At 47.9% G+C, this 21,621-nt stretch overlaps 3 protein-coding genes and 1 long non-coding RNA gene across 8 annotated transcripts; 1 reads left to right on the top strand and 3 right to left on the bottom strand.

Annotated features, from left to right (window-relative positions):
• Positions 1–1,984: 1,984 nt before the first annotated feature.
• Positions 1,985–11,951, bottom strand: c4b (complement 4B (Chido blood group)). The gene is made up of 41 exons (XM_057045282.1): positions 11,794–11,951; positions 11,453–11,642; positions 11,197–11,377; positions 11,051–11,121; positions 10,866–10,954; positions 10,713–10,795; positions 10,531–10,618; positions 10,229–10,352; positions 9,996–10,137; positions 9,810–9,922; positions 9,580–9,735; positions 9,335–9,502; positions 9,069–9,260; positions 8,733–8,876; positions 8,532–8,655; positions 7,931–8,002; positions 7,641–7,853; positions 7,452–7,566; positions 7,268–7,338; positions 7,054–7,193; positions 6,768–6,983; positions 6,303–6,354; positions 6,074–6,163; positions 5,763–5,969; positions 5,509–5,587; positions 5,240–5,432; positions 5,073–5,168; positions 4,755–4,917; positions 4,410–4,603; positions 4,186–4,344; positions 4,041–4,100; positions 3,882–3,972; positions 3,678–3,819; positions 3,512–3,602; positions 3,344–3,418; positions 3,169–3,271; positions 2,989–3,078; positions 2,793–2,897; positions 2,607–2,690; positions 2,400–2,532; positions 1,985–2,316 (listed from the first exon to the last, which is right to left on the bottom strand). The coding sequence occupies exons 1-41, from the start codon at positions 11,862–11,864 to the stop codon at positions 2,175–2,177; spliced, it is 5,112 nt and encodes a 1,703-aa protein (XP_056901262.1). The 5' UTR covers positions 11,865–11,951; the 3' UTR covers positions 1,985–2,174.
• Positions 11,952–12,431: 480 nt separating this feature from the next.
• On the bottom strand, positions 12,432–13,411 carry LOC130532584 (uncharacterized). Its single transcript, XR_008952363.1, has 2 exons — positions 13,258–13,411; positions 12,432–12,616 (listed from the first exon to the last, which is right to left on the bottom strand). It is a non-coding gene; the product is annotated as an uncharacterized LOC130532584 (long non-coding RNA).
• Positions 13,412–13,649: 238 nt separating this feature from the next.
• On the bottom strand, positions 13,650–16,389 carry LOC130532319 (macrophage mannose receptor 1). Of its 2 annotated transcripts, none has more exons than XM_057044886.1 (5): positions 16,250–16,389; positions 15,798–16,157; positions 15,386–15,724; positions 15,066–15,314; positions 13,650–14,987 (listed from the first exon to the last, which is right to left on the bottom strand). In XM_057044886.1, exons 1-5 carry the CDS (start codon positions 16,284–16,286, stop codon positions 14,626–14,628), a joined length of 1,347 nt encoding a protein of 448 aa, XP_056900866.1. In that variant the 5' UTR covers positions 16,287–16,389; the 3' UTR covers positions 13,650–14,625. The 2 variants fall into 2 exon arrangements, with proteins under 2 accessions (XP_056900866.1, XP_056900867.1); XM_057044887.1 differs by having other exon boundaries at positions 15,386–15,613.
• Positions 16,390–16,668: 279 nt separating this feature from the next.
• Positions 16,669–21,576, top strand: rxrbb (retinoid x receptor, beta b). 4 transcript variants are annotated; one of them, XM_057044888.1, is made up of 11 exons: positions 16,669–16,855; positions 17,975–18,042; positions 18,134–18,287; positions 18,390–18,569; positions 18,660–18,820; positions 18,895–19,024; positions 19,372–19,498; positions 19,574–19,615; positions 19,698–19,789; positions 19,860–19,965; positions 20,043–21,576. In XM_057044888.1, exons 3-11 carry the CDS (start codon positions 18,161–18,163, stop codon positions 20,188–20,190), a joined length of 1,113 nt encoding a protein of 370 aa, XP_056900868.1. In that variant the 5' UTR covers positions 16,669–16,855; positions 17,975–18,042; positions 18,134–18,160; the 3' UTR covers positions 20,191–21,576. The 4 variants fall into 4 exon arrangements, with proteins under 4 accessions (XP_056900868.1, XP_056900871.1, XP_056900870.1 ...); XM_057044891.1 differs by having other exon boundaries at positions 19,850–19,965; XM_057044890.1 differs by having other exon boundaries at positions 16,707–16,846.
• Positions 21,577–21,621: the final 45 nt, after the last annotated feature.

The raw sequence follows: 21,621 nt of genomic DNA, 5'->3' as shown, positions 1-21,621 counted from the left end.
GCTCGAATAAATATGATGGGATGTGATCTGAGAGGAGAGATGTGAGAGAAAGGACGACACTAGAAAGGAGGAGAGTGATAAAGTGAGCGCCTACTTAAGACCCCCCACCCACCTCCCCACCCACCTCCACACCTACTGGCCCCACTCGCTCAACCACCAGGGAAAATATTTGCATTGAACCCACAAAAAGACTGGAATTTTACACGGATTTGCACGTAAAATTTAATCGCCGGCATGGTTACACCCTCTTCATGTACCTGCAGGTCAGTTTTTTGACAAGTAATTAACAATTCCACTGGTGCAAACACTTGGAATCAAAACAATAAAAGGACTGTCACCAATATTAAACTGGGGTTTTATCCAAAAGTAGCTGAGACGTGTTCCTTTTAGGATCATAGAGTTTGAATGGTGCAGCTGTTGGTTCTGAACCAACTTGTCTCAACCTTGTCACGTAGGTGCAGTTTTGATTGAATCAATCCCTGCCTGAGAATCATGATTCAGCTGGAATGGCTCAACACTGCGAGTATTCAGCGCCAGTTCGAGTGGACAGGAACCTCTCGCCGTATGAATCAGCCGTCTGTTGGAAGTAATGAGATGTAACAACATTGGAGTTATGTAAGTGACCAAATATCAAGCGGATTTAAGGAATGGTCTGTGAGACCTCTGGATCTTTGACCAGGGGGCCACCCACCATCCCACCTTTTGTAAACCACATGAGGAGAATAATATTAAGGGTTTAACGCAAATCAGGCAGAAATGCCATTTCACCTCAGCTTTCCTGCTGAAACGACATCTATGAAAGCATTTTAAAGCTATATATACATACTGTATATACAGTACACCCAACAAATAAAACTCCTCTAGCAACATCAGTAGGAGGATTACGCAATCACATGTTGGATGACCTTTAGTACTGACTGCAACCATTTAGTTAAAAATGCCCAAACCTTTCAAACTTCTCTTCTAATGCACATTTATTACTTTGTCAACATGGTTGTGGGTCAATTTAAAAAGCTAAAGTAACTTCTTTGGTTAATCAGAATGCCGTAGATTTTTGAACCCCCGTCCTTGCATACGAGCAAATATTTCTTTTTTAATGACACCATCGTGGCTGACGTTTTTTTATGCACCTTTTTCCTGCATTTTTCATTAAAGTTATAGCTGCCTTGGTATCAGGACGAAAAGTGAGCGATTGTCAGGGTAGCCTGGAGCGGATATTGGGTGGTCCTGTTCCATCAGAGCCTCCATCTGCTGGCAGCTTCACTCCACACCTTCCAGCACCGTGGACCACCCTCAAAGGGCTGACCCTGCGCTGGCCTCTAGAAGAATGACTGGAGGTGCACCTTCTGCAGCTCAACCTAACAAAACACACCTGGTGGTGCAGTTCAGACTTCCTCAGAATGATGCTGAGCAGGCACATCGGGTCCGTCAGAGGTGGTGAGGCTGTGCTGCGTTGCTGTCACTGAGCGAGTAATAACGCATTTATTACACTTCAAAAAGCCACCAGACTAGAAGGCAAAAAATCTTTTTTATTTATTTACTACATGAGCGGTTACCGTCAGCTGCTCAGAACTCACTAAAATGAGATTGTGTGGCTTTTTTTTATGTTGCTGTAATGAACTGTCCAGATGCAGGAGCTGGAAACAGTGGCAGCACTGATCCAGCTGTGATTGAAGTGATGGTCAGTACTCCAGCGTTGCTTACGTTGGACCCGGCCTCAGAGATTGGAATAATATACTGTAAGTGCATAAGCCCTCGCCTGTTCCTCGCCACCCCACCCTCACAGTATGAACCTCACCCCCACCCAAGGCTCCCTTCCTCCTCCTTTTTTTTTTACCCCCTTTCCTTCAAAATTGTCTGCAACATGTCTAAGTGGAAAATCCAGCTCCTGTCCAACTGGGCTGCTTCGTTCGTGCATTTGGGAACCCCAAACTACTCAACCACTCATCTCTTATTCAACACAAGGATGTTGGATTACATAAAACAAGTTATGAGGATGGTTTTATTTAAACATGAATTATTAAAGGCACATTAATAGACTGATTGCAAATCACACTATCAATTGTGGGCTGGTAGGAGGAGGAAAAACACAGTGATGTGAGCACAGCTCAGTGCTGAATACAAGAAACAAGCTACAGACTGAAAAGGAAAGAGCAAATTCAGACTTCGCTGTCTCACTGTCTGCAGCCATTTAACTTGTACTCGACTGTAAATGCAAAAAACTCTTTACAAGCTTGTTTGTGTGCCGATTTTCTGCAGTCGATTGGCAGAGGCTTCCTTTCAACCCAAGTGTTTGACTCCAGCAGATACTGGATCCTGCACGCAAAGGAGGGGGTTCAAAACCAGAACAATCGCTGTGCAAAGACACGAGATGTGTCACACGCGGAAGCTTCACTCACATTCCTCTGGAGTCCCTTGTGGAGCCATCTTTTCCCATGATCAGATACTCTTTCCCCAGGTCCAAGTTGGCTTTGCACTGACCCCTCTTCAGAAACACCCGGACAGAATCCACTTTCACTGAGACGTCTCCATCTGAACAGAATATTTTCATTCTGTAGTATGTAATTGCGTCAATGCTATAAGTAGCGTGATGGGAGTTTACTCACGGGTTCTGAGCACATCCTTTAACCTCGCCTCGTACACCTCAAAATTACTCTTCATGGAAATGTTAAAGACTTCAACGATATAGGCTGAAATGACACAAGAGCATCTCCTCATTGAAGGATTCTTTTGCATGTGATTTGAGGAGTAAGATGGGAAATTCCTATATTTTTTAAGGGCTCTCTTTGTACCATAATCCACAGTTGGTATGAAGCAAGCGTGCTGCAACCGATCACTCTTCTTGATGTACCGTCCACTTTGTGATTGGAAAGTGTTTTTTAGTTTATGACAAGGTCCTAAAAAATTGAAAGATTTTTTAGATAAATCTGAAATTTGGCTACTCAGTTGGTTTCCCTCTCCCCCCCGGTTTTAGGAGGGATGACTTACTTTCTGCACACTGGCACACATCCTCTGAACACAGTTTGGAGATCAGCTTGCTTCGTTTGGGGGCAGAGTAGAACACAGTGCACTGTATACCTGCAAGAAAAGCAGACGCAGTCCATAAAGATGCACCAAAATGAGCATTTAAGCTTCCGAAAAATTGCCTAAAATGAATTGTGATCTTACTTGGTTCATAATAATCATAAAAAACAGCTGCAGCAGGCTGTAAGAGGCCGACAGGGACTTTCTGTTGCGCGTCAAAACTGATGCATTCCTCATTCTGAAAGAGCTGCAGCAGAAGATGTAATTAAGTTTGATCAACAATGATGACGTGCACACACAAACGGTGCTTCAGTCCCACCCGATTGAAGTAGATCAGCACTCTTCCATGAGAAAGCTCATAATGGGAAATGTATTTTTCAGGTTTTGCTTTCAGCTAGAAGGAAAGAATCAAAGACCATTAAGTTCCATCATATCTCATTACTATTAGATCGTGTTTCAATATCCAAAACAAACGGAGGCCAGCTACCTTGTCCATGTCCTGAGTTTCAACCTCGAATCCGCTCAGAAGTGTGATGTCAGCAATGGCCATTCCTGAGAGGTTTCTGTGGACGCTATGACTGCACAACAGAGCAGAAAACATCCAGACACACAAACACAGCGTTGACACTGTGGCAGAGATCTCACCAACTAACCTGACACAGATGTGGTAGGTGACTGTTTCACCCGCGGCCACGCTGTTGTCAGCGTCCCTCCTGTTTCGAGTCCCCCCGCTTGTCTCTATGTTCTCGATGCCCGTGTACTCATCGTAATAGTTATAGTCGTCAATGATTTGATCTGTGGAGGAATGTTCGTGTTATTTCCTGTTTGTGATTAGTTGGAGTCTGTCGTAAACTCACCTGTGTACTGAACCTTCCCCTCCACCGTGACGCTGATGGACACCTTGTTACACTCACTCTTCGGTTGCATCAGATAGTAAGATTTTAAAACCTGAAAATTGACATTAATGGATGGGTATTTTCTGTACCTCTATTTTCCAGACATGAATTTCATCTTACTTTTAACTTGATGTTCCCATTTCCCGTCAGATGCACCTTAATCTGGTTCCCTGCAAATTTCTGCAACGACCGCCAGGGGAGGGAGGGAGAGAGGGATGAGAAGTTGAATCATTTAGCAGAGAACATTTTGGATGGTGATCGGTACCTTCAGGTTCGTTTCCACGCGGCTTTTCCTGTTCTCCAGCTCCAGCCGTATGACATCATTCCTTCCCTGGACGGTGAACTCTGCCACTGCGTTCACTTCGGGAGGGGCAGACTTCGTCAGCGAGTACTCCGCAAGAGCATCCAAAGCATTGAGGGTGTCCTGGACAAGAAGAACGTGTCAGAATGTCTCTGAGGTAGTTGAATGAATCTCAGGTTCTTCATCACCTGAGACGATTTGAAACCTCCGAGATAGTTTTCCTGGGTGGTTAGCCAACAAGCTATTTGGTCTGAAAACTCAATCTTCCCAAGTTTCACTGCAGCTAGAAGGGCGTAGGACGTGCTGTCTACTGTAATGGCTGTGGCTGCCTTCTGATTGTCCCGGCTTGGGTCAGTCGTCCACAGGTAGCAGCCATTTTCCCCTGGAAATGAGAAAACGCTCAAGACGGTTCCGAGCGCACATACATGAGAGAGGACTAGCTAACAGAATGTTGCTCAAGTAGACGTCCAGTCTAAAACTGATCTGTGTTATTCTCGTGAGCAGTTCTGGTCGGTTGTTTCCATTTGACCTGCCTCTCGTTGCCAACGCTGTGAGTTTTTCCCAGGAGGCTGAGTGATCCGTTTCCTTCGGTAGACAGACTGCGAGGCTATACACTGTTATGGCGACGGCGTAGGGATGGTTGAGCTTCTCCATTTGTGACAGGAGGTAATTCGTTGCTCTTGCAATGCTTACATCCTTCAAACAAATAAACACAAAGTCGGCTTTGTTTTGTGGAATGCTTGGTAGCAAAGGCAATAAAAGCATTGCTACATGGCGCAAGATGATTAGATTACAGCTGAACGCCAGACTGAGTGACTGGGGAAATCCCAGAACTCTTTTTATCGTCTCACCACTTTATCTTTATCTTCAGTCGACAGGAACTGACGGGATCGGTGAAGAGCAAGCGCTATGAACGCCGTCATAGATGCTTTCCCATTTTCGCCATGCTGCGATGAAAAACCGACGCATTTAAATCAAATGTCATTATAAATGAAAACAGGTCAGGAGTGGCGATTACCAGAACTCCTATGTTTTTGACTGGATGCGGGTCACCAAAGGAGCCGAAGTCCTTCTGTACAGACAGAAGGTACCTGACTGAGTGTCTGATCTCCTCTAACGGCACAAATCTAGTTTTCCTGCCCTGCAACCCGATGGCCTCACCCTGACGCTCTGCTATCATTGAGAGAACTTTCACCATCAGTGCAGTCATCCTGTTAAACAGAAGGCATTTATGAGATACAGGCCAAGCTCAGGCCTACTTTATGGCTGGAAGCATTGAAAGCTCACCAGTTACTGTATGGCGAATTTGCGAATGTTCCATAAGCTCCAGATCTTTTGTCTTTCTTTCCTAAAATGTGTATGTAACCTGGTAAAGAAAGTAATGCTTGTTTAAAACACTGCTAGTTCACATCCACAGCACCATTTTAAATTCTGTTTGGTGTTAGAAAGTTATTTTTCCCTTCTTTGTTTGCGCTAACTTTATTCATTGCGTTTAACCTTTCAATATAAACAAGGGTTTAGCTTAACACCCGCTGGCCTACCTTTCTCCAGATTATCAAGGGCTTTATCTCTGGCGTTAACGGACAGTTTAGACCACTGATTACTCAGGTCAAGGTAGCGGATGGCTGAAGCTGTAGGAGCCAGCTTCACCATGGTCTGCTCCAAACATCCAGTCGGTAACACGATCAGTTCCGCAGCCTTCTCAGGAGACAGGAGGCTCATTGCACGTTGGAGGGTGAAGCCGTCCTCTGTCAGAGAGCAACACAAGGGCCCGTGAAGTGTGTGTGTGTGTGTGTGTGTGTGTGTGTGTGTGTGTGTGTGTGTGTGTGTGTGTGTGTTTAACAGCACACACCTTCTGCTGTGATAAAGATGTTTGATTGAGATTCGGGGACTGTTTCATCTGGTATCGTTCCATCGAGGGTGATACTCTGGGCGTTCCTTCCTGAAAATACACACACGCGAACATTTATTCAAAAGCAGACAGGAAAATAAAATAGCAAGAAAATCACAGTGCCACCAATTAATAGAGCAAAATAACATTAAACCATATAGTGTATTTAAAAAGCCCCGCAAAATCTTACCGTTCAACTTATAAATTCTTGTTTGATCTTCTCTCTTCTCTTGTCCTTCTGTCTGCAAAAAAAATTGGAAAAAACTAAAAATACAAATCAATACCTTTCCTACATTTTGACATTACATGCAAAAACAGTCAAATGTCTACAACGAATAATGACAAATACAGGAATATTAATTTGTCACTTCTTCCATATATATAAAAGAAAAAATAGCAACATTTTACTAATATTATACAGTACACACAAAAACAATATCTCATGTTTTGAAAACCTTATTTTAGTGGCCCCCGATTTAATTTGTTCTTAGTAAGTTGTACAGATTTTATTTAAATTCTTCAAATCCACTGTAAGATCTTGATAAAGTTGTGAAAAACCAGCATGTTTAAAGTCAATCTAAAGTTTTATTTAAGTGTCCACGCAACACTTTCATACTACCAAAAATGACCAGAAGTTAATTTAATACTCACTCACCCAGACATTTAAAGTCTTCTCCACTGCATCTATCCCCATGTTGTTCTCCACATCATAGAGGCGTATTTTAATGGGGATTGAGCCAGTAACCATGGGAACGGCAGAGAAGGAGACAAACTTGGAAGACTGCGGCTCCACGGCGACGTTAACAAAAGATGTGGAGGTGGCTGAACCGGGGGAGCAGAGCCCCTCGCTCTGTTCCATGTGAACTGCCAACTACAAGGGTGCAGAAGACAGATTTTAACCCTCTGCCCTTCAACTTCCTGTCGACATCAGCGGCGCTCACCTGTATTGGCTCCAAGCCATAGTTGTAAATAACTGGTGCGATGCTTAGTTGCTCATATTTCCTGACAGAATAGGGCAGTCTGAGACTGACAAAGGTATCCTTGAAGGCCCTGATATCAGTTGGCTCGGCTACACAGAAACCTGGAGGACAGAAGAAGGAAACTTGTTTAATGAGAAGAAAAACAAATCCATGAGCCACAGGCCATTGTTGTCACCTGTGGCTGCAGACAAAGTGATGACCTGAAGCTCCCATGTGGTGATGGAATCAGGTAGAGCCAAAGTGTACCTAAAATATCGATTTTTCCTTTAATCAATGCAGCTTCAAAGGGAATGGGGAAAGGGGGGGGGGGGGCTACAAATGGTTAGTTTCCAAGGTGGATATTGTGCATTTTCACTTGCCTTCCTTTGTCATTAACATCAAATTCCGTGAAGGCAAAGCTTGGAGGGAAATATCGCCGGATGTACTGAGCAGCCGAGTCCAAAAAGAACTCCTCGATCTCATCGACACTCGTAGCTGTGAGCGAGAAAATAAAGTTTTTGTAATGTACCTCTGACCCCCCAGGTGCTCAAACAGGTATTACAGCTTACTCCTGCCCAGCCCCTTCCTGGCATCCTCCTTCATCTTCTGCTTCCGCAGACGCTCTCCTTCCCTGCAGCAATGTAAGAAGACCTCCACACAGGGAGACTGTCCCTCCATCAGGGAGATCCTCTGCGCTCGCTCCTCACATGTCCGCCTCATGGGGATGAGAGAAAACCCCTTGGCGCAGCATTCTTGGAGGCTTTTATCCGTATAATTGTACTCTGAAGGAGACAATGCATAGCAAAAGCTCATTGAATCATCTTATTTGTTATGTAGCCTTATAGTGATGAGGTCCTACTCAGGCTCAGCATTTCTTGCTCAGGGTCTATCGAGCGCTTGTGTCGGCCAGGTTGCAGTTTGCAGTCAAGACCTGGAAAAGTTGTGTAAAATATTTACAGTTGTTATACAGTAGTTTTTTGGGTTAATGCAGAAACAAAGGAATCAAATCTCCCTCATTACATGTGTACACTTAACATAGGACATGCAGGCAGTTGGTGTGGGTGTGAGGTGTGTTTGTTGTTTTGACAGATTCATTAACCTCATTGTCATGGTGCCAGCTGGGGTCACAGTTCTCATTGATCAGACCCTAACATGACCACGAGTGTGGTCCAGCGATAGTAACAAGGACTAAATGGTGTCATTAAAGTATCTAAATTAAATGCGGTGTCTGAGAAATGTGCCTTAAGGAAGTGTATCCAATGCATCAGACGTGACTACAAGGCTGTTTATCAGAAAGCTTTGAAAAACCTCACTCGCTCCATCAGCGCAGCTACTGGGCATGATTGTCCTTTAATGTAAACGTGCGAGGCGCTTTATGCTGGTATTAAATCAACTTGTTATCAGCCTACAAATGTAATCTTCTCTGTGTCTGGCCCCGCCAAAAAGCTAACAGCACTTACTCGCTTTCCATTTGGACTGAGAGTGAGTCACAAAAGACAAGCCGGCCTCTGTCAGGACACGTCCAGGGTCTGCTCCACCGCTGTAGGAGCAGCCGATGTCATACGACTGCATGGTAGAGAAGACCTGCGCACGGGGAGCAACAGCTCGGGTTTACTGTGTTGTACAGGGGCATGTGAAGCAAGGGTAGGGGATGCTGTCACCTGCTTTGGGGTCAGTCTGTTGTCAGCATGGAGGCCGTAGAAGGCTTTATCTACAGCCAGCAGCGCCACTCTGCTGCTCTGCCCATGTAAATCAAATTCCACCACAGAGTGTGTTGCAGGCCTGAAGGGCCCTTTCGGTTCAACCTAGACAGTGAAAACATTGATTTCTTCTGTACATCACCTTGATTACGATAAAATCCAATCTCAACTAGACGATATCTGTAAGACGTCCACTCGCGTCCTCACTGAATATGATTTAGAGCAGTGGAAGATTGTGTTATGTTGGTTTACTTCCTGTCTGCGCTGGCTGCAGTCTTATCTCCTCTGTTTACTCACCTTGACCTTTATCTCACATTTATCCCTGACTTCCACCCACACTGAGTCAGCAACGATGTTCCCGTTCTGATCGTAGTAGTACCCTATCAGACGGAAGGATGGCACCAGATCCACTGTTATCGGCAGGATGTTTCTGACTGAGAGGCCGATTCCGAGAGAGCCTTGTTTTCTCAGGACCCCGCGGCTCAGGACCTACACAACAGATGGGCTTAAAGGCTTTCTTCCCTAAATGGAAGTATATATGGATGCTCCCGAACATGCCTCACCATGTAGTATATAAAGCCCTGCGTTGGGGGGTTGATGCTGTTGTAATCTACAGTCAGTTGGTCCCCCACAGAGTAGATCTTGTTGGCGTAACTCAGGTAAAGGTAGCTGCTGCTGGGAGACTTTGCTCTTTCAAAGTCTTTCCGCTGCTGAACTCCATCCGCTGACACCTGGTGAAGCCACAGTGACGGCGTTAAACTGGGTTTGAGGGAGGGAAAGGTGCCGTTCCATCCAGTTCTCTTCTTACCTCCACAGTGATCTGGCTTACACTGGGGATGTTAAACACAGTCGACACTGCCCCCTGCTGGTTGGTAGGACCTTGCCAAGATTTCTTTGAAGTTGACACTTTGATGTTTACGGGAACTCCGGCTGCTGCGGAGCCATCAGGGAAGCGCAAAATGGCCTGCAAGAACCAAGTGCAACAGATTTTAGAGTCCAACCTGCCCCACTCGTGTGCACCTCTGTGTTCACACTTACCACCACATCTAGCGGATATCCTGGGAGGAAGTGAGAGCGAGTGCGGGAAAGGTCGATGATGTATTTCTGGGACACGATAGGAAGGTAAACCTCTGCCTCCTGCATTTCACCACCTGGACCAGGACATACAAATGTTTATGGGAAGTCCAACGTTTAGTTTCTTGCAGGAAAGGAGTGCAACTTTACTTTGCACATTGGTGACGATGACTCTCAAATAGAGCTGCGACCCTCTTTCCTGCAGTTTGTTGAGCGTTTGGTTCATGTGCTTTCGGAGGTGCAGGTCTACCCCCGCAAGCAGGAAGGAGGCGCCTGCGGTTCCATCCTGAACCTGCAGGAAATCAGTGTGTGAAGTACATGTGAGGAGAGACAAGTTGAGTGGGAGACAAGTTTAGATTTGGAGACGTTGGACGGGCCCTCACCGAGCCAGTCAGAACCATTCCTTGGATGATGGTGGGCTTCCTGGTTTGACCAGACCCGGTGTCCTTGTCCACCACTCCAAAGTAGCAGTGGTAAGCTCCTTTAACAGTCTCACCATGGGAATATCTACAAAAGACGAATTTGGGGCCTTGTCAGTTTTTTAGTGCCTAATTGTGGAAAAGATTTGAAAACATTCTGTTTGAAGTCATGATGTCTATATCTAATGAGCTCAGTATCCTGGAGATGTGTTTGCTCTCACACATGGACCAAATGAATTTTGGGTTGTTTCTCTGCCAGAACTTACGTGGCCGATATGCGGAAATCAAAGTCTCTTTCGGATAACAGGATGTAGCGCCCCCTCGTGGCGATGTTCACTTCGAAGCTGGGTAAAACTGGAGTGTGTAAATAAATAAATAAACAAATAAAAAGTAGAATCAATGACACTTAAACAGGACATAACACACATAACTAACGGATTCCGCTCACCAAACTGTTGGACTTTAAACTCTCGGGACGCCACGTTCTCTTCGTCGTCGTCATAATGGGCTGTTATCTTCCAAATGCCCAGTCTGTGGAAACATCACGTCATTAGTGCACGTTTGATTGATCTGTTACATGCTTTAAGTCTGTTGTGCATACTTAGAGACTGCTGGAATTGGAAATGTGCCCTTGAGTATTCCTCCTCTTGCACTTTTAAGGATCTTCATGATCTTATTTCCAGCTGCATTCTGTCATCATTATTAGTTATTTTAAAAAGGGGAAATGCAATTTCCTCTTGTTCCAAAATTCTCTTAATTCCCGCAAGTGAGAGGAGATCTACTCACAAACACGGATATGTGGAAGACTTCCTGAAGAGGTCTGAAGGTGTGGTCCAGGGTAAATATCCTGTAGTTCACTACAAGTGGAGAGCAGAGTAAATGACTTTTCACATGGATTTCACTTTCTTTTATTTAACATTTTTCACTGTAACCTTTCTGGTCGGGGTTGTAGATGGGCTGGTCGGTCTGAATGAAGATGCTGCCCCTGTGTTTCGACACCAGAACCCTGGTTTTCTCCCTCTGATTAAAGGAAGAGCTCTCTGCCACCAACGTGATGTAGGTGGGCCAGCGTTGGGGATCTTTTTGGAGGTTTGTCAGCCTTGTCCTATCCAGCTGGAAACGGAGAAAAAGATAAACCTCGCAGCACCTTTTGAATGATCATTATTCTGAGTGGAGGGGCCCTCTCACCATCAGCTCAGCGGTTTGAACCTGCCCCATCTCCGTGAACGAGACAATCTTCTTCTCGGACAGGAGGGCGTTGTTGGTTTCATGCTCCAGGTAGAGAGTGATGGGCCTGTGCAGATGAGACGGTCCCATCTGAACAAACACCTTCTCGTTCACCCCCACGTGGAAGACTCCAGGAGCCGAGATGAAGAATCTGCACGTCACAGGTGAAGAGTGGAAGGGAGGATGAAACGACTGTTCAGAATCCGGTCTGAGTCCATCGTTTAACAGGTTTCCAAAAGGTGCTGATGATACATTAGCTGTTCGCTTTGGAATTGCATCAAAGGAGCCGTTTCTATAGTTACCTAGCATCCTTTGCACACTGTGACTTCATGACCCCGATCAGCAGCAGCACGGGAACCGCCAGGAACTTCATGTTGCCGCTCAGAGCTCCGCTCCGCTCTGACCAGCAGACTGGCTGAAGTCAGCTTATCCACCCCTTTATTTCTCAATCACTGGAGCCTTCTGCCCTCCCCCTGCTGTCCACCCGGTCACGTTGTTCTCAAAGGAAATCTAAAACATGAAACTCTTTTCTGCCGTGTCCAGAGTCCAACTCAGGCTGCTTCAGGAGTTGAGTGCAACCGGGGGAGGAATTATGCGTGTTTTTAAATGCAAAAATATTAAAAAGAGACCTGCAGCATTAAAAATGGCAGCATATTTTAGCTGCTACCCCAGCTTTGTTTGTTTTTATTTCACAATCACTTTCTGGTACCTATTGGCCAACGAACCTGCCTGTTTTCCCCCAGATCATGTGATTTCTGAGAAATCAAGAATTCTTTTTTTTTTTGGGGGGGGGGGGGGGGTTGGGGTGACTGGAAATTGCTTAACAAAAACAAGTTTATTCTACTTGCGCTTCTGGTTTGTTTCGAAAGCCCCAAAACAAATAATGTCGTTTGTGTTTTCCTCGCAGCCAAACTGAATAAAAACCAAAAGAGTGACAGAAAACCATGAGACAAACTCCAACTTTATTTCTTTCCTCTGAGGAATCGCAGTACAAATGAAAGAGGCGATGCACCGAGGCGTCTCTCACAGCGTCGTTCACAGGTCACAGGTCACAGGTCATAGGTCACAGCAGACGAATAGTGGTGATATTAACAATAATAACGATGCATTTTCTTTGTGAGGCACCTTTCAAAAAAATCAAAGACACTTTGCATTATAAAAGAGAGGAGAAACACTGAAAAAGACACTAAAACAATCAAATCTGGAAACAGATGTTGGACGTTAGTGTTTCACAAAGGTCACAAAATAGCATAAAAATATTACCACATGTTTATCAGCTCGTGTTCCCCCCCCCAATAATACGAGGTTACGTAACACACAGGTGACTCTGTGATCAAAGCCCCTTGGCTTTGAAGTTCGATTTGCCCTCGGGGCACCAGTGCAGTCTTCCATCACCACCCGTCTAACTCACAGTGAGAGGACGTCAACGAGAGCCGGGGGCATGATGTCCAGCCACAACTCCTGGACGCGGAGTCACACAAGAATTGCGTTTGGACAATCAACACCAGACTTCCTGTCAAACCTGCGATGGGCAGCTCCCGGATGAAACCAGGAAGATTTGAGGAAAATCGCATCCGCTGGTCCAAAAACCTGCAAAAGACCTGCAACTGCTCCAAGACCAAAGACAAGGGTCAAAGGATGGTGATTAGACGGGTGTGTAACTACGCTACAATACACACAAACTTGTTTCTCTTGATCGTCACAGAGTTTGAACGTTTTATCTCCTAATGTGTCACATAAAGACGATAAGCTGACTGAATACTCACATGACGAATCACCAATACTTCAATAATAATCCCAAATATGGTTTCTGCCCTTGTCTGCAGATTAAAGCTTGAATCTAAGGTTCTTTAGCTCAAGCTCCCTCTCTGCTGCGACCGTCCTCGTCCCTCGCTCCTCCAGATTGCATGTCCGTGTCCCCCTCTGCGTCTCTCTTCTGTCCATCTCATTTCATGCAGGACTGGGGTTACCTAAGAGACCCGGCCTCAATGGAGAAAATCCCTCCTTTTTTTTTCAATTAGCTGTGAAAGTGACAGAAGGGAAGAAGGGAGGGAGGGAGGGAGCCACCGAGGGGTGAAGGGGTGAAGGATGCAATCGGGTGTGACAGGCAGAGAGGACACAACTGCATTATTTATTTAAGATTAAATTCCACCAGTCATCAGGGTTAATAAACTAGTTTCTTTTATTGTTCAGCATTGCTTCACAATGAAACTTGTTCAAAAAAGCTAAAGATGGACACGATAAAGCAACGTCCAGGCGCTCAGAAGACACCTGCGGCTGTGCCTTCCTGTCCCGAGCGCCTCCTAAACAGCAACTGCTCCACACTTGTGTCAGGGTGAGGCTGCGTTACACTGATCCCACTCGTGGCTGCCGCCATGTTAGCTACAAATGCAGGAGGCAGTGACCAGCGGGGACGTGGCGTGGGAATGTCCTTGGGGGTCAGGAGTGAGGGCGAAAGGGTCAGAGGTCAGAGCCAGCTGGACAGCACACAAGAGGGGACGGGGCTGAGAAAAGACATTAACATTGAACCGATGGGAGAGGCCCTGGTCGCGCATGTGTAATGGCCCGTGGTAATTGACAGGTGACGGGACCCTCATTGTAGACGCGGACGCCGTGATCAGAGCGGCGGCGGGTTCTAAAAGACACATGCTCGCTGGCTTTTATGGTCGCATGTGGTCGCAGCAATCAGCAGTTTAAAATGCAGAAACATCACAAGAGGCCGAAACACAAGCCCGAAACCCGCTGGAGACACGTCGCTGAAATGATGTAAAGATGACATCATTCCCACGCTTTTAGGCGCGGTGCGGGCGGGGGCGTGAATGTGCGTCCGGGCTGCTGCCAGTGAAGGTCAGGTCAGCGGGGGCAGCTGGCGGGGCCGTTCGCAGCCGCGCTCAGGTGGTCGAGGAAGGACAATCGGGGAGGTCATCGTGCAAATGGTGTGAGTAAGATGCAGATTCACGTTCCCATGAGTGCACATGCCCGCGGACAGCATGTAAAAAACGTCTTTAATGAAATTCAGTTAGAACAATGAGGAAGGCAGCTGTGTTCTCGCAGCGTTGGAACGCGGCCCCGTTCTGGGTCGACTGTCCCGAGTCACAAACGTCGTCCCAGAACAGCTTTCCGGGCGTCAGCGATCATCCAGCACAAGCGCTGCAGATGAAGTTCAGCCTCTCCCCGTCAGGTAAGCCCACCCACTGCTGCCCCCCAGTGGCCTGAACGGCACCCGTCACCCGGCAGCCATAGTCCCGCTGGGGTCCCTGTCCTGGGGCCCAGTTCTGGTAACAGCCAGGAGCCGAAGTGGCCCAGAACCAGAAGTTGAACAGGCAGGTGTAGCGCAGACCGATCCACACGTGCGGGGAGGTGGAGTTCTTCGCGATCGCGGCCACCTTCTCCTGAACGTCCCGGGTGGTGATGTGGACGAGGTCCATGTGGTTCTTCCTGCAGTAACTCAAGGCCTGGATCCAGGTCAGGTTCTCCCGGATCAATATGAGGTTCTCTTTAAGACAAGAGGGATTTTAGTGAACTTTACGACGGACCTTCGTTGCAAATGAGAAGAAAAAAAAAAGCTTCTCACCAGAGCGCATGGAACCGCCTGTCGGTTGAGAAGGTAGCCGCGCTGTTGTCACGTCAGGGGTCGGCGAACGGGTCGCCCCATCGGTGGCGTTTGGCGTGAGCTGGCTGACGGCTGCAGCCTCGGACGAGGCGTTTGTGGAGGCCCAGACGGTCAGGTGAGTCCATATCTCGACCGCTGTAGTGTTGCGGGTTGTTCTGGTGGGCTCCTGGTCGCTGGTCGCAGCTGTGGTGGTTGTGACGTATTTCCTTGCTGTGAAGACGAAATTCACCCCATGAAATCAGGAATGTTTCTAATTCAAGGTCAGGTGGACAGAAACTCACCCCCACGACAGACAAAGTGGCGCCTCCTGCCGCACCTCAGGTCGTTCCACTTCCCCTGGTCACTGAACACGGTCACCACGCAGTCCTGGCCCTCGAGGTAGTTCGGCTGGGACGGTTTCCAGTGGCGGAAGGACGCGGGGCTGCCGTCGGACCACCTCCAGGGGTCCTTGAAGAGGCCGATCCAGACAGTCTGGGAGGCCGACGCTCTCAGCGCGGCTTCGTTGGTCTCTGCTGAGCGCACAATGACCAGATCAGACAGAAGGTCCCTGCAGTGAAGCTGAGCGTCTCGCCAGGATTTGGCCTCGCCGACCAATGTGTACCCACCCGTCCCGCCAACGCCTGAGGGGCAGCGTTAAACCAGATTCAATCCCAGCATCCAAATGGACTCAGATCCCAGCGTGCTGCTACTCACCCTGGCAAAGGAAGCTCCTCAAGGCCGCACAGTCGCTCTCGAACCACCGGCCGCGTCCGTCCATCGCCGCACACCCGTCGCGGCTCTTGTTCTGGGGTTCCCCAGGCCCCCAGTTGACGTAGTCCAGTATCTGGTCGGGCTGTGACCAGTGCCACCACCACACCCGTCCGTTCTCCAGGCCGATCCAGGCTCTGGTGGAGTCGTTTAGAGCCGAAGCCATCAGATGGTTCACGTCGGAGAGGTTGTGAACTGTGGCTAAATCTCCGTAAAAGTGTCTGCAGTAAGTTTTTGCATCGTCGTAGCTCTTTGGCTGCGTAATGAGGTGAAAATCTGAAGAAATCAGCGCGACGGGGCACATTCCTGCAAATAAAAGAAACATTTGTTACACACACACACACACACATTCATTGATTTATACAATTACACAACAAAAAGAATGAGATGAATCAAACCTGAGGTTATAAGTAGATAAAAATGGATCCGCTTCATCTTGATGGAGTTCTCCCCAGACGGGTCACATAAATATGAGGCTAAAATGAAGTTTCTCTGATGGAAACCTGCATGTGTGTGTGTGCGGCGCAGAGGTCAGAGCAAGAATGCGTCCTCAGAAACACACATGTCGAAGCAGTTTTTCAGGTTCCAGCTTTGCTTGTCTTACATGATCCACTGTCAGAGATGCGTGTGAGCAACTGTGTGCACATGTGCAGCTCCAGAGAGAAGCTGTCAAAATAAGAGAAAACTTCACCAAAATGCCAGAATATTCGGGGTCCCCCCTGCTCAAACATATATTTCGGGCCCCATCTCAGATGCACCCTGGATGTGATTAAATTAGAGGTCAGGCTTTCTTGCGGGAGTGTCATATGACAGCTGTGTTTTGGGTGGTTCTGGGAGGCTGAAGCCGTCCTGGCACCGCTCCATCATGGCCTGTAAACAAAAACAGCACCAAGTTGAAGTAAATCGGATTTAAGTGTCGCCCTCTCGTCCCCTGCTGATCTCCACACACTGAGCACAGCGACACGCGTTCACACCCCCCCAACAATGCGTCGAAGGTGTGTCTGGTAAGTGATTCCTGCCTTTAGATAACCGTGAGCTATTTAGTCAACAATTACTGCTTCGGACTATCACCGGGAGCCGTGCACAAATGCTAATGCTACCAAAGCATTAGCTTTGCTCGCCTTTTGCAAAGTTAGCCGTAATGTCCAGCTAAAGCTGCTAGCTCTGGTTTATAAGACGTTCCATGGCCGTCGAATTACCCAGCTCTTCGTTTCCTGGCGATTAACCTTCTAGGCACATATTGTGAGTTAAAACTGTAAAATTCGCATTAACTTTATTGACCCAGTTTGCTAAGCTTGTGGCAAGCAAAGCTAATGTTCACGGTGCTACGGGCTGCTAACGTACATGGATCCGCAGCTAGCTAGGTAGCTAACAAACCACGAAAGCCGAATCTGTGCGTTGTTTGTGCAGTGTTTTCAGTATTTTACAGTCGCAACTGTATAATTTGATCACGAAAAGACAAACGGAAGCTCGCTTTTCAAGTTTTGCAGACAAAGTTTCCGTAAAATCTTGTGAAGTTTGTCACGTTGCACAGTAACGAGCTACCGTCAACAAACGACCCGTGCGTTAAAATAAAATCAGAAACTGCATGTCGAACAGTTTATTATTGTGTGTTCACTAGGTTTCACATTCGTGTACCTTTTGTTCGGCCACGTTAATCGGTGTTGGTGAACGACGCTAAACGTGCCATAAAAGTGGTTTAATGGGTAGCACGACTACCACTAGCTGCTGGGGGGAATTCCGTACACAACGTACCAGATCGGTTTTTATTTCATTAAAGTGTCACGAACAGCTGGAAACGGGCCAAGCTGATCCAAAAAAAAATGTTCGGACAAAACTAATGAGGGAAAGGCTCCATTTTATTAGCCCCAAAGAAGAAAACCCCTACAGCTGTCTGACATATTTAGATGGCCGGTTACTGTATCCAGGCAGAAAAGTCGAATTTTTAATCGGCTTCATTCACTTGCACTTGAATTGGGTTGTACTTTGAGACAGTGAGGAGGTAAATAATTGAGCCTGCTTTGATTTCAGCCCAGTTAAGGTTGAGTTAGGGAATTCAGTGTTATCCAGTTTGTAGCCATGTCACCACAGCAGCCCACCAACATCTTGGCTTCTCCTTTCAGTTACCAGCTCCTCGCTTAAATCGCCTGTCTCGCCCTCGTTGGGATTCGGATCCATCAGCACCAGTCAGGTAAGGCCGCCCCGCGTGCACGTGGCTTGGATTACGTCCACGAGCTGGCGGATATGACCAGTGTTTCGCTGTGGCTGCGCTCTGTTTCCAGATCTCTTCATCCACGCCACCGTCAGGGATGCACTCAATTAGCAGCTCGGAAGATATCAAGCCTCCTTTTGGCTTGAGGCCCGTGCCGGCTCACAGCCCCGGCCTGATGATGTCTCAGAAGCGCATGTGTGTCATTTGCGGGGACCGTTCTTCTGGTGAGTGAGACGGTGGTCGGCGCCCGCGTTTCCTCCACGTTCCGCCCGGCGAAACGTCACTGACGCTCTCGCCCTTTTCGCTCGCCACCTGTGTCTCTTCAGGGAAACACTACGGCGTTTACAGCTGCGAGGGCTGTAAAGGTTTCTTTAAAAGGACTGTGCGCAAAGACCTGAGCTACACCTGCAGGGACAACAAAGAGTGTCTGGTGGACAAACGCCAGCGCAACCGCTGCCAGTACTGCCGCTATCAGAAGTGCCTGGCCATGGGCATGAAGAGGGAAGGTAACTGAGCCGGCGTCTTGATTCGGGTGGGTGCGTTTCTGATCCGGCGCCCTCCCTCACTGCCCTTTCCTCGTGTTTCGCCTGACGCAGCTGTCCAGGAGGAGCGCCAGAGGAACCGGGAGCGCGAAGGGGAGCTGGAGTTCAGCGTCAGCGTGAACGAGGAGATGCCCGTGGAGAAGATCTTGGCGGCGGAGACGGCCGTGGAGCAGAAAACCGAGCTCCACTCCGACGGCGTTTCCGCTGGCAACTCTGTGAGTAGATCAGCAGAGACGGGGACACCCGGATGTATAGAAATCTGCTCGTCTGATGTGTTGTCTGCTTTCAGCCTCACGATGCCGTGTCCAACATCTGCCAGACTGCAGACAAGCAGCTGTTTGCTTTAGTGGAGTGGGCGAAGAGAATCCCTCACTTCTCCGAACTACCACTAGAGGACCAGGTCATCCTCCTCCGTGCAGGTGGGAGCCAACGCCGTCCGCGTCCTGCTCCGACAATCCTAAAACTTCACATTTTGTTGTGTAGCCTCGAGAGAAAACGGAATATTTACGTGTATAACAACCAAACATTCAGTAAAAGCAGATTTGGAGTGTTGGCTTTCCCCTGGTTGGACGTAGACGCGCTCGGGTCCGTCCTGAGGTCGAGGGCAGCCGGACGAGAGCGTGCTTCCATTTTAGCGTGAAGTCCTAGCAAAATCTGTCACAACGCGGCGCTGGGGAAGCTGGCGTGCAGTCGCGGCGGCTCTGGCTTGACCACGTGTTTAACGTTGCGCTGCCGACTGACCCGCGTTTGATTGCGTCATACCTAGGCTGGAACGAGCTGCTCATCGCGTCATTCTCCCACCGCTCCATCAACTCCAAAGACGGCGTCCTGCTGGCCTCGGAGCTGCAGCGGGACAGCGCCAACAGCGCGGGAGTGGGAGCCATCTTCGACAGGTACGGGTGCGCGCGGAAGCACTTTTACACGTGGTGAAGCGGCGTCTTAAACGAAGCCTGTGTGGTTTGTGACAGGGAGAACGTGCAGAGCGCAGAGGTCGGGGCCATCTTTGACAGGTAATCAGCTTTTCTCCCCTTCAGCCCCGGTCGTATGATGAAGACTCTGACCTTTTAACCTGCTCCATCTGTCCCCGCTCAGGGTCCTGACCGAGCTCGTCAATAAAATGAGAGATATGCAAATGGACAAGACGGAGCTCGGCTGCCTGCGGGCCATCGTCCTCTTCAACCCAGGTGCCCGCGCACGGCCCACGCCAGGCTTGTCAGCCAGAGATCGGTGCTAACCGTCAGAAGTGTTTTGCAGATGCAAAAGGACTTTCCAAATCCAGCGAGGTGGAGCTGCTCCGAGAGAAGGTCTACGCGTCGCTGGAGGCCTACTGCAAACAGAGATACCCGGAGCAGCAGGGAAGGTAACGCCCTGATGGGGACCGGCCGCCGCACCCACGTCACCAGAGCTCAACGCCGCTTTTGTGTCCCTCCCTCACAGGTTCGCCAAGCTCCTCCTCCGCCTGCCGGCGCTGCGCTCCATCGGCTTGAAGTGCTTGGAGCACCTGTTCTTCTTTAAGCTGATCGGTGACACACCTATCGACACTTTCCTCATGGAAATGCTTGAAGCCCCCCATCATTTGTCTTAGATAGGACCCGCGTACTGTGGTTAGGTTTAGACGGCTGAAGTCTGGGAAGCCGGAGTGGGACTGAAGTGGCACTTTAAGTTTTTTTTTGAAGATTTGTCAAATTGTCTCACCAACGCCTGTGCGAAGCCGCGTCAGCGCAGCACAGACTTGCTCTTTAGACCAAACCCAAGGCTTGGCACGATCCGATAGCTGGTGCTATGTGTTCAAAATAATATCAGACCGTGGTTTTAAAGAGGTATTTTTAAAGAAAAAGGAGAAAAAAAAACAGCGTAAACTTGACGTTTTCCTCACAGAAGCTATAATCTGGACATCTGTTTTTATATAACCTTTTTAGACACCTTAAACTTCAGCCGTTTCCCCAACTGAAGCTGACCTCCGTGTTTGTGTTTGACAGAAAGGCGTTTGGGGGGAGTCGTCTCTTTTTATTTTTCTCTCATTTCTAGTTTGAGCCAGATCCAAAATGCTATGAGTTGAGTGGGGAAGCATTCTCAACCGCATCGCTACGTTTGTTACCGTCACCCCGAGCGCACGTCTGCCATCAAAGGAGGCTTTTATTGGGAGGGTTCGGCCATAATTTCTGCTTTTCAAATCTACAAATCCAATCACGTTGTGGTTCAGAACTAAAACGCGCTGCAAAACTGCCGCATCTTTGGGGGTTTTTTGTGTTTTTGTTTTTTTTACTAAAACTAACCTTGAATAAACTCCTGACGGGTGACGTGTCAGGCGTTTGTACGTTGGTGCTATTTCTGAGCTAATTTGAGGTTATTGATGCTGACACCAAACCACACACCTAAAGAAAATATGCAAAATTTAAGAAAAAAAAATTCCCTTATAAAACTTTTTATGTAGCAATATACAATGTAAACTGAATAAAGCTTTTTCTTGTCTCTCATCCAGGGCTTTTACTAAGTAAATCACGTCTGGTTGAAAGGGAAATAGTCCATTTTGTAATTTATACGATTTTGAGGTACTGTGCAAACAAATGTTCAGGGAGAATGTACATGAATGAATTAGAAATTGTGATCAGGAGATGCAAATTCTTTTAATTCCTCGTTTGTGGCCCTCGTCTTGAAGCTTGAGCTGGTCCGGAGCCAAGCGCGTCTCGGTTGCACTGGATTTGCTGGGACTGTTGAGCTGCTTTTTAACTTTAGTGCTTTTTGTGCTCGGTTGTGTTTCCCCCACCTCGCCCCCCCTCTCGTGAGTAGCGGTCCGGCCCACCTTAGCCTCTGCAGTTTACCAAGGCCAGCCCTAATCGCAGCTCCGCCGCGCCCGTCGACACGCAGGAGGCCGGAAACGCCGAGGCTGTCATGAAGCGATCTGCTCTTCAGCGTAAAGTGACTTGAAGCTTTGGGTTGTGTGGACTGAAAATAAAGAGACTTGAGGTTTCCTGTTTCTCTTTCTTCCTCCCAATGTGTGACTTTGTTTGAGACA

This window comes from Takifugu flavidus, chromosome 10 (assembly GCF_003711565.1).
Source record: "Takifugu flavidus isolate HTHZ2018 chromosome 10, ASM371156v2, whole genome shotgun sequence".
Classification (NCBI taxonomy): Eukaryota; Metazoa; Chordata; class Actinopteri; order Tetraodontiformes; family Tetraodontidae; genus Takifugu; species Takifugu flavidus.
The sequence above is the reverse complement of the archived record's forward strand: the minus strand, read 5'-3'. Positions and strand labels throughout refer to the sequence as shown.

What these genes read in the sequence shown, in the direction of transcription:
- LOC130532319 (XM_057044886.1), bottom strand. Translation starts at nt 16,286, where the DNA reads ATGAAGCGGATCCATTTTTATCTACTTATAACCTCAG. An exon ending in TTATCTACTTATAACCTCAG is followed by an intron (nt 16,158 to 16,249) that starts GTTTGATTCATC and finishes TTTTATTTGCAG; the next exon opens with GAATGTGCCCCGTCGCGCTG. An exon ending in GAGGAGCTTCCTTTGCCAGG is followed by an intron (nt 15,725 to 15,797) that starts GTGAGTAGCAGC and finishes GCTGCCCCTCAG; the next exon opens with GCGTTGGCGGGACGGGTGGG.
- c4b (XM_057045282.1), bottom strand. Translation starts at nt 11,864, where the DNA reads ATGAAGTTCCTGGCGGTTCCCGTGCTGCTGCTGATCGGGGTCATGAAG. An exon ending in CACAGCGTTGGCAACGAGAG is followed by an intron (nt 4,604 to 4,754) that starts GCAGGTCAAATG and finishes TCTCATTTCCAG; the next exon opens with GGGAAAATGGCTGCTACCTG. An exon ending in AAAGGATGTGCTCAGAACCC is followed by an intron (nt 2,533 to 2,606) that starts GTGAGTAAACTC and finishes TATTCTGTTCAG; the next exon opens with ATGGAGACGTCTCAGTGAAA.
- rxrbb (XM_057044888.1), top strand. Translation starts at nt 18,161, where the DNA reads ATGCACTCAATTAGCAGCTCGGAAGATATCAAGCCTCCTTTTGGCTTG. An exon ending in GCGTTTCCGCTGGCAACTCT is followed by an intron (nt 18,821 to 18,894) that starts GTGAGTAGATCA and finishes GTCTGCTTTCAG; the next exon opens with CCTCACGATGCCGTGTCCAA. An exon ending in TACCCGGAGCAGCAGGGAAG is followed by an intron (nt 19,966 to 20,042) that starts GTAACGCCCTGA and finishes CCTCCCTCACAG; the next exon opens with GTTCGCCAAGCTCCTCCTCC.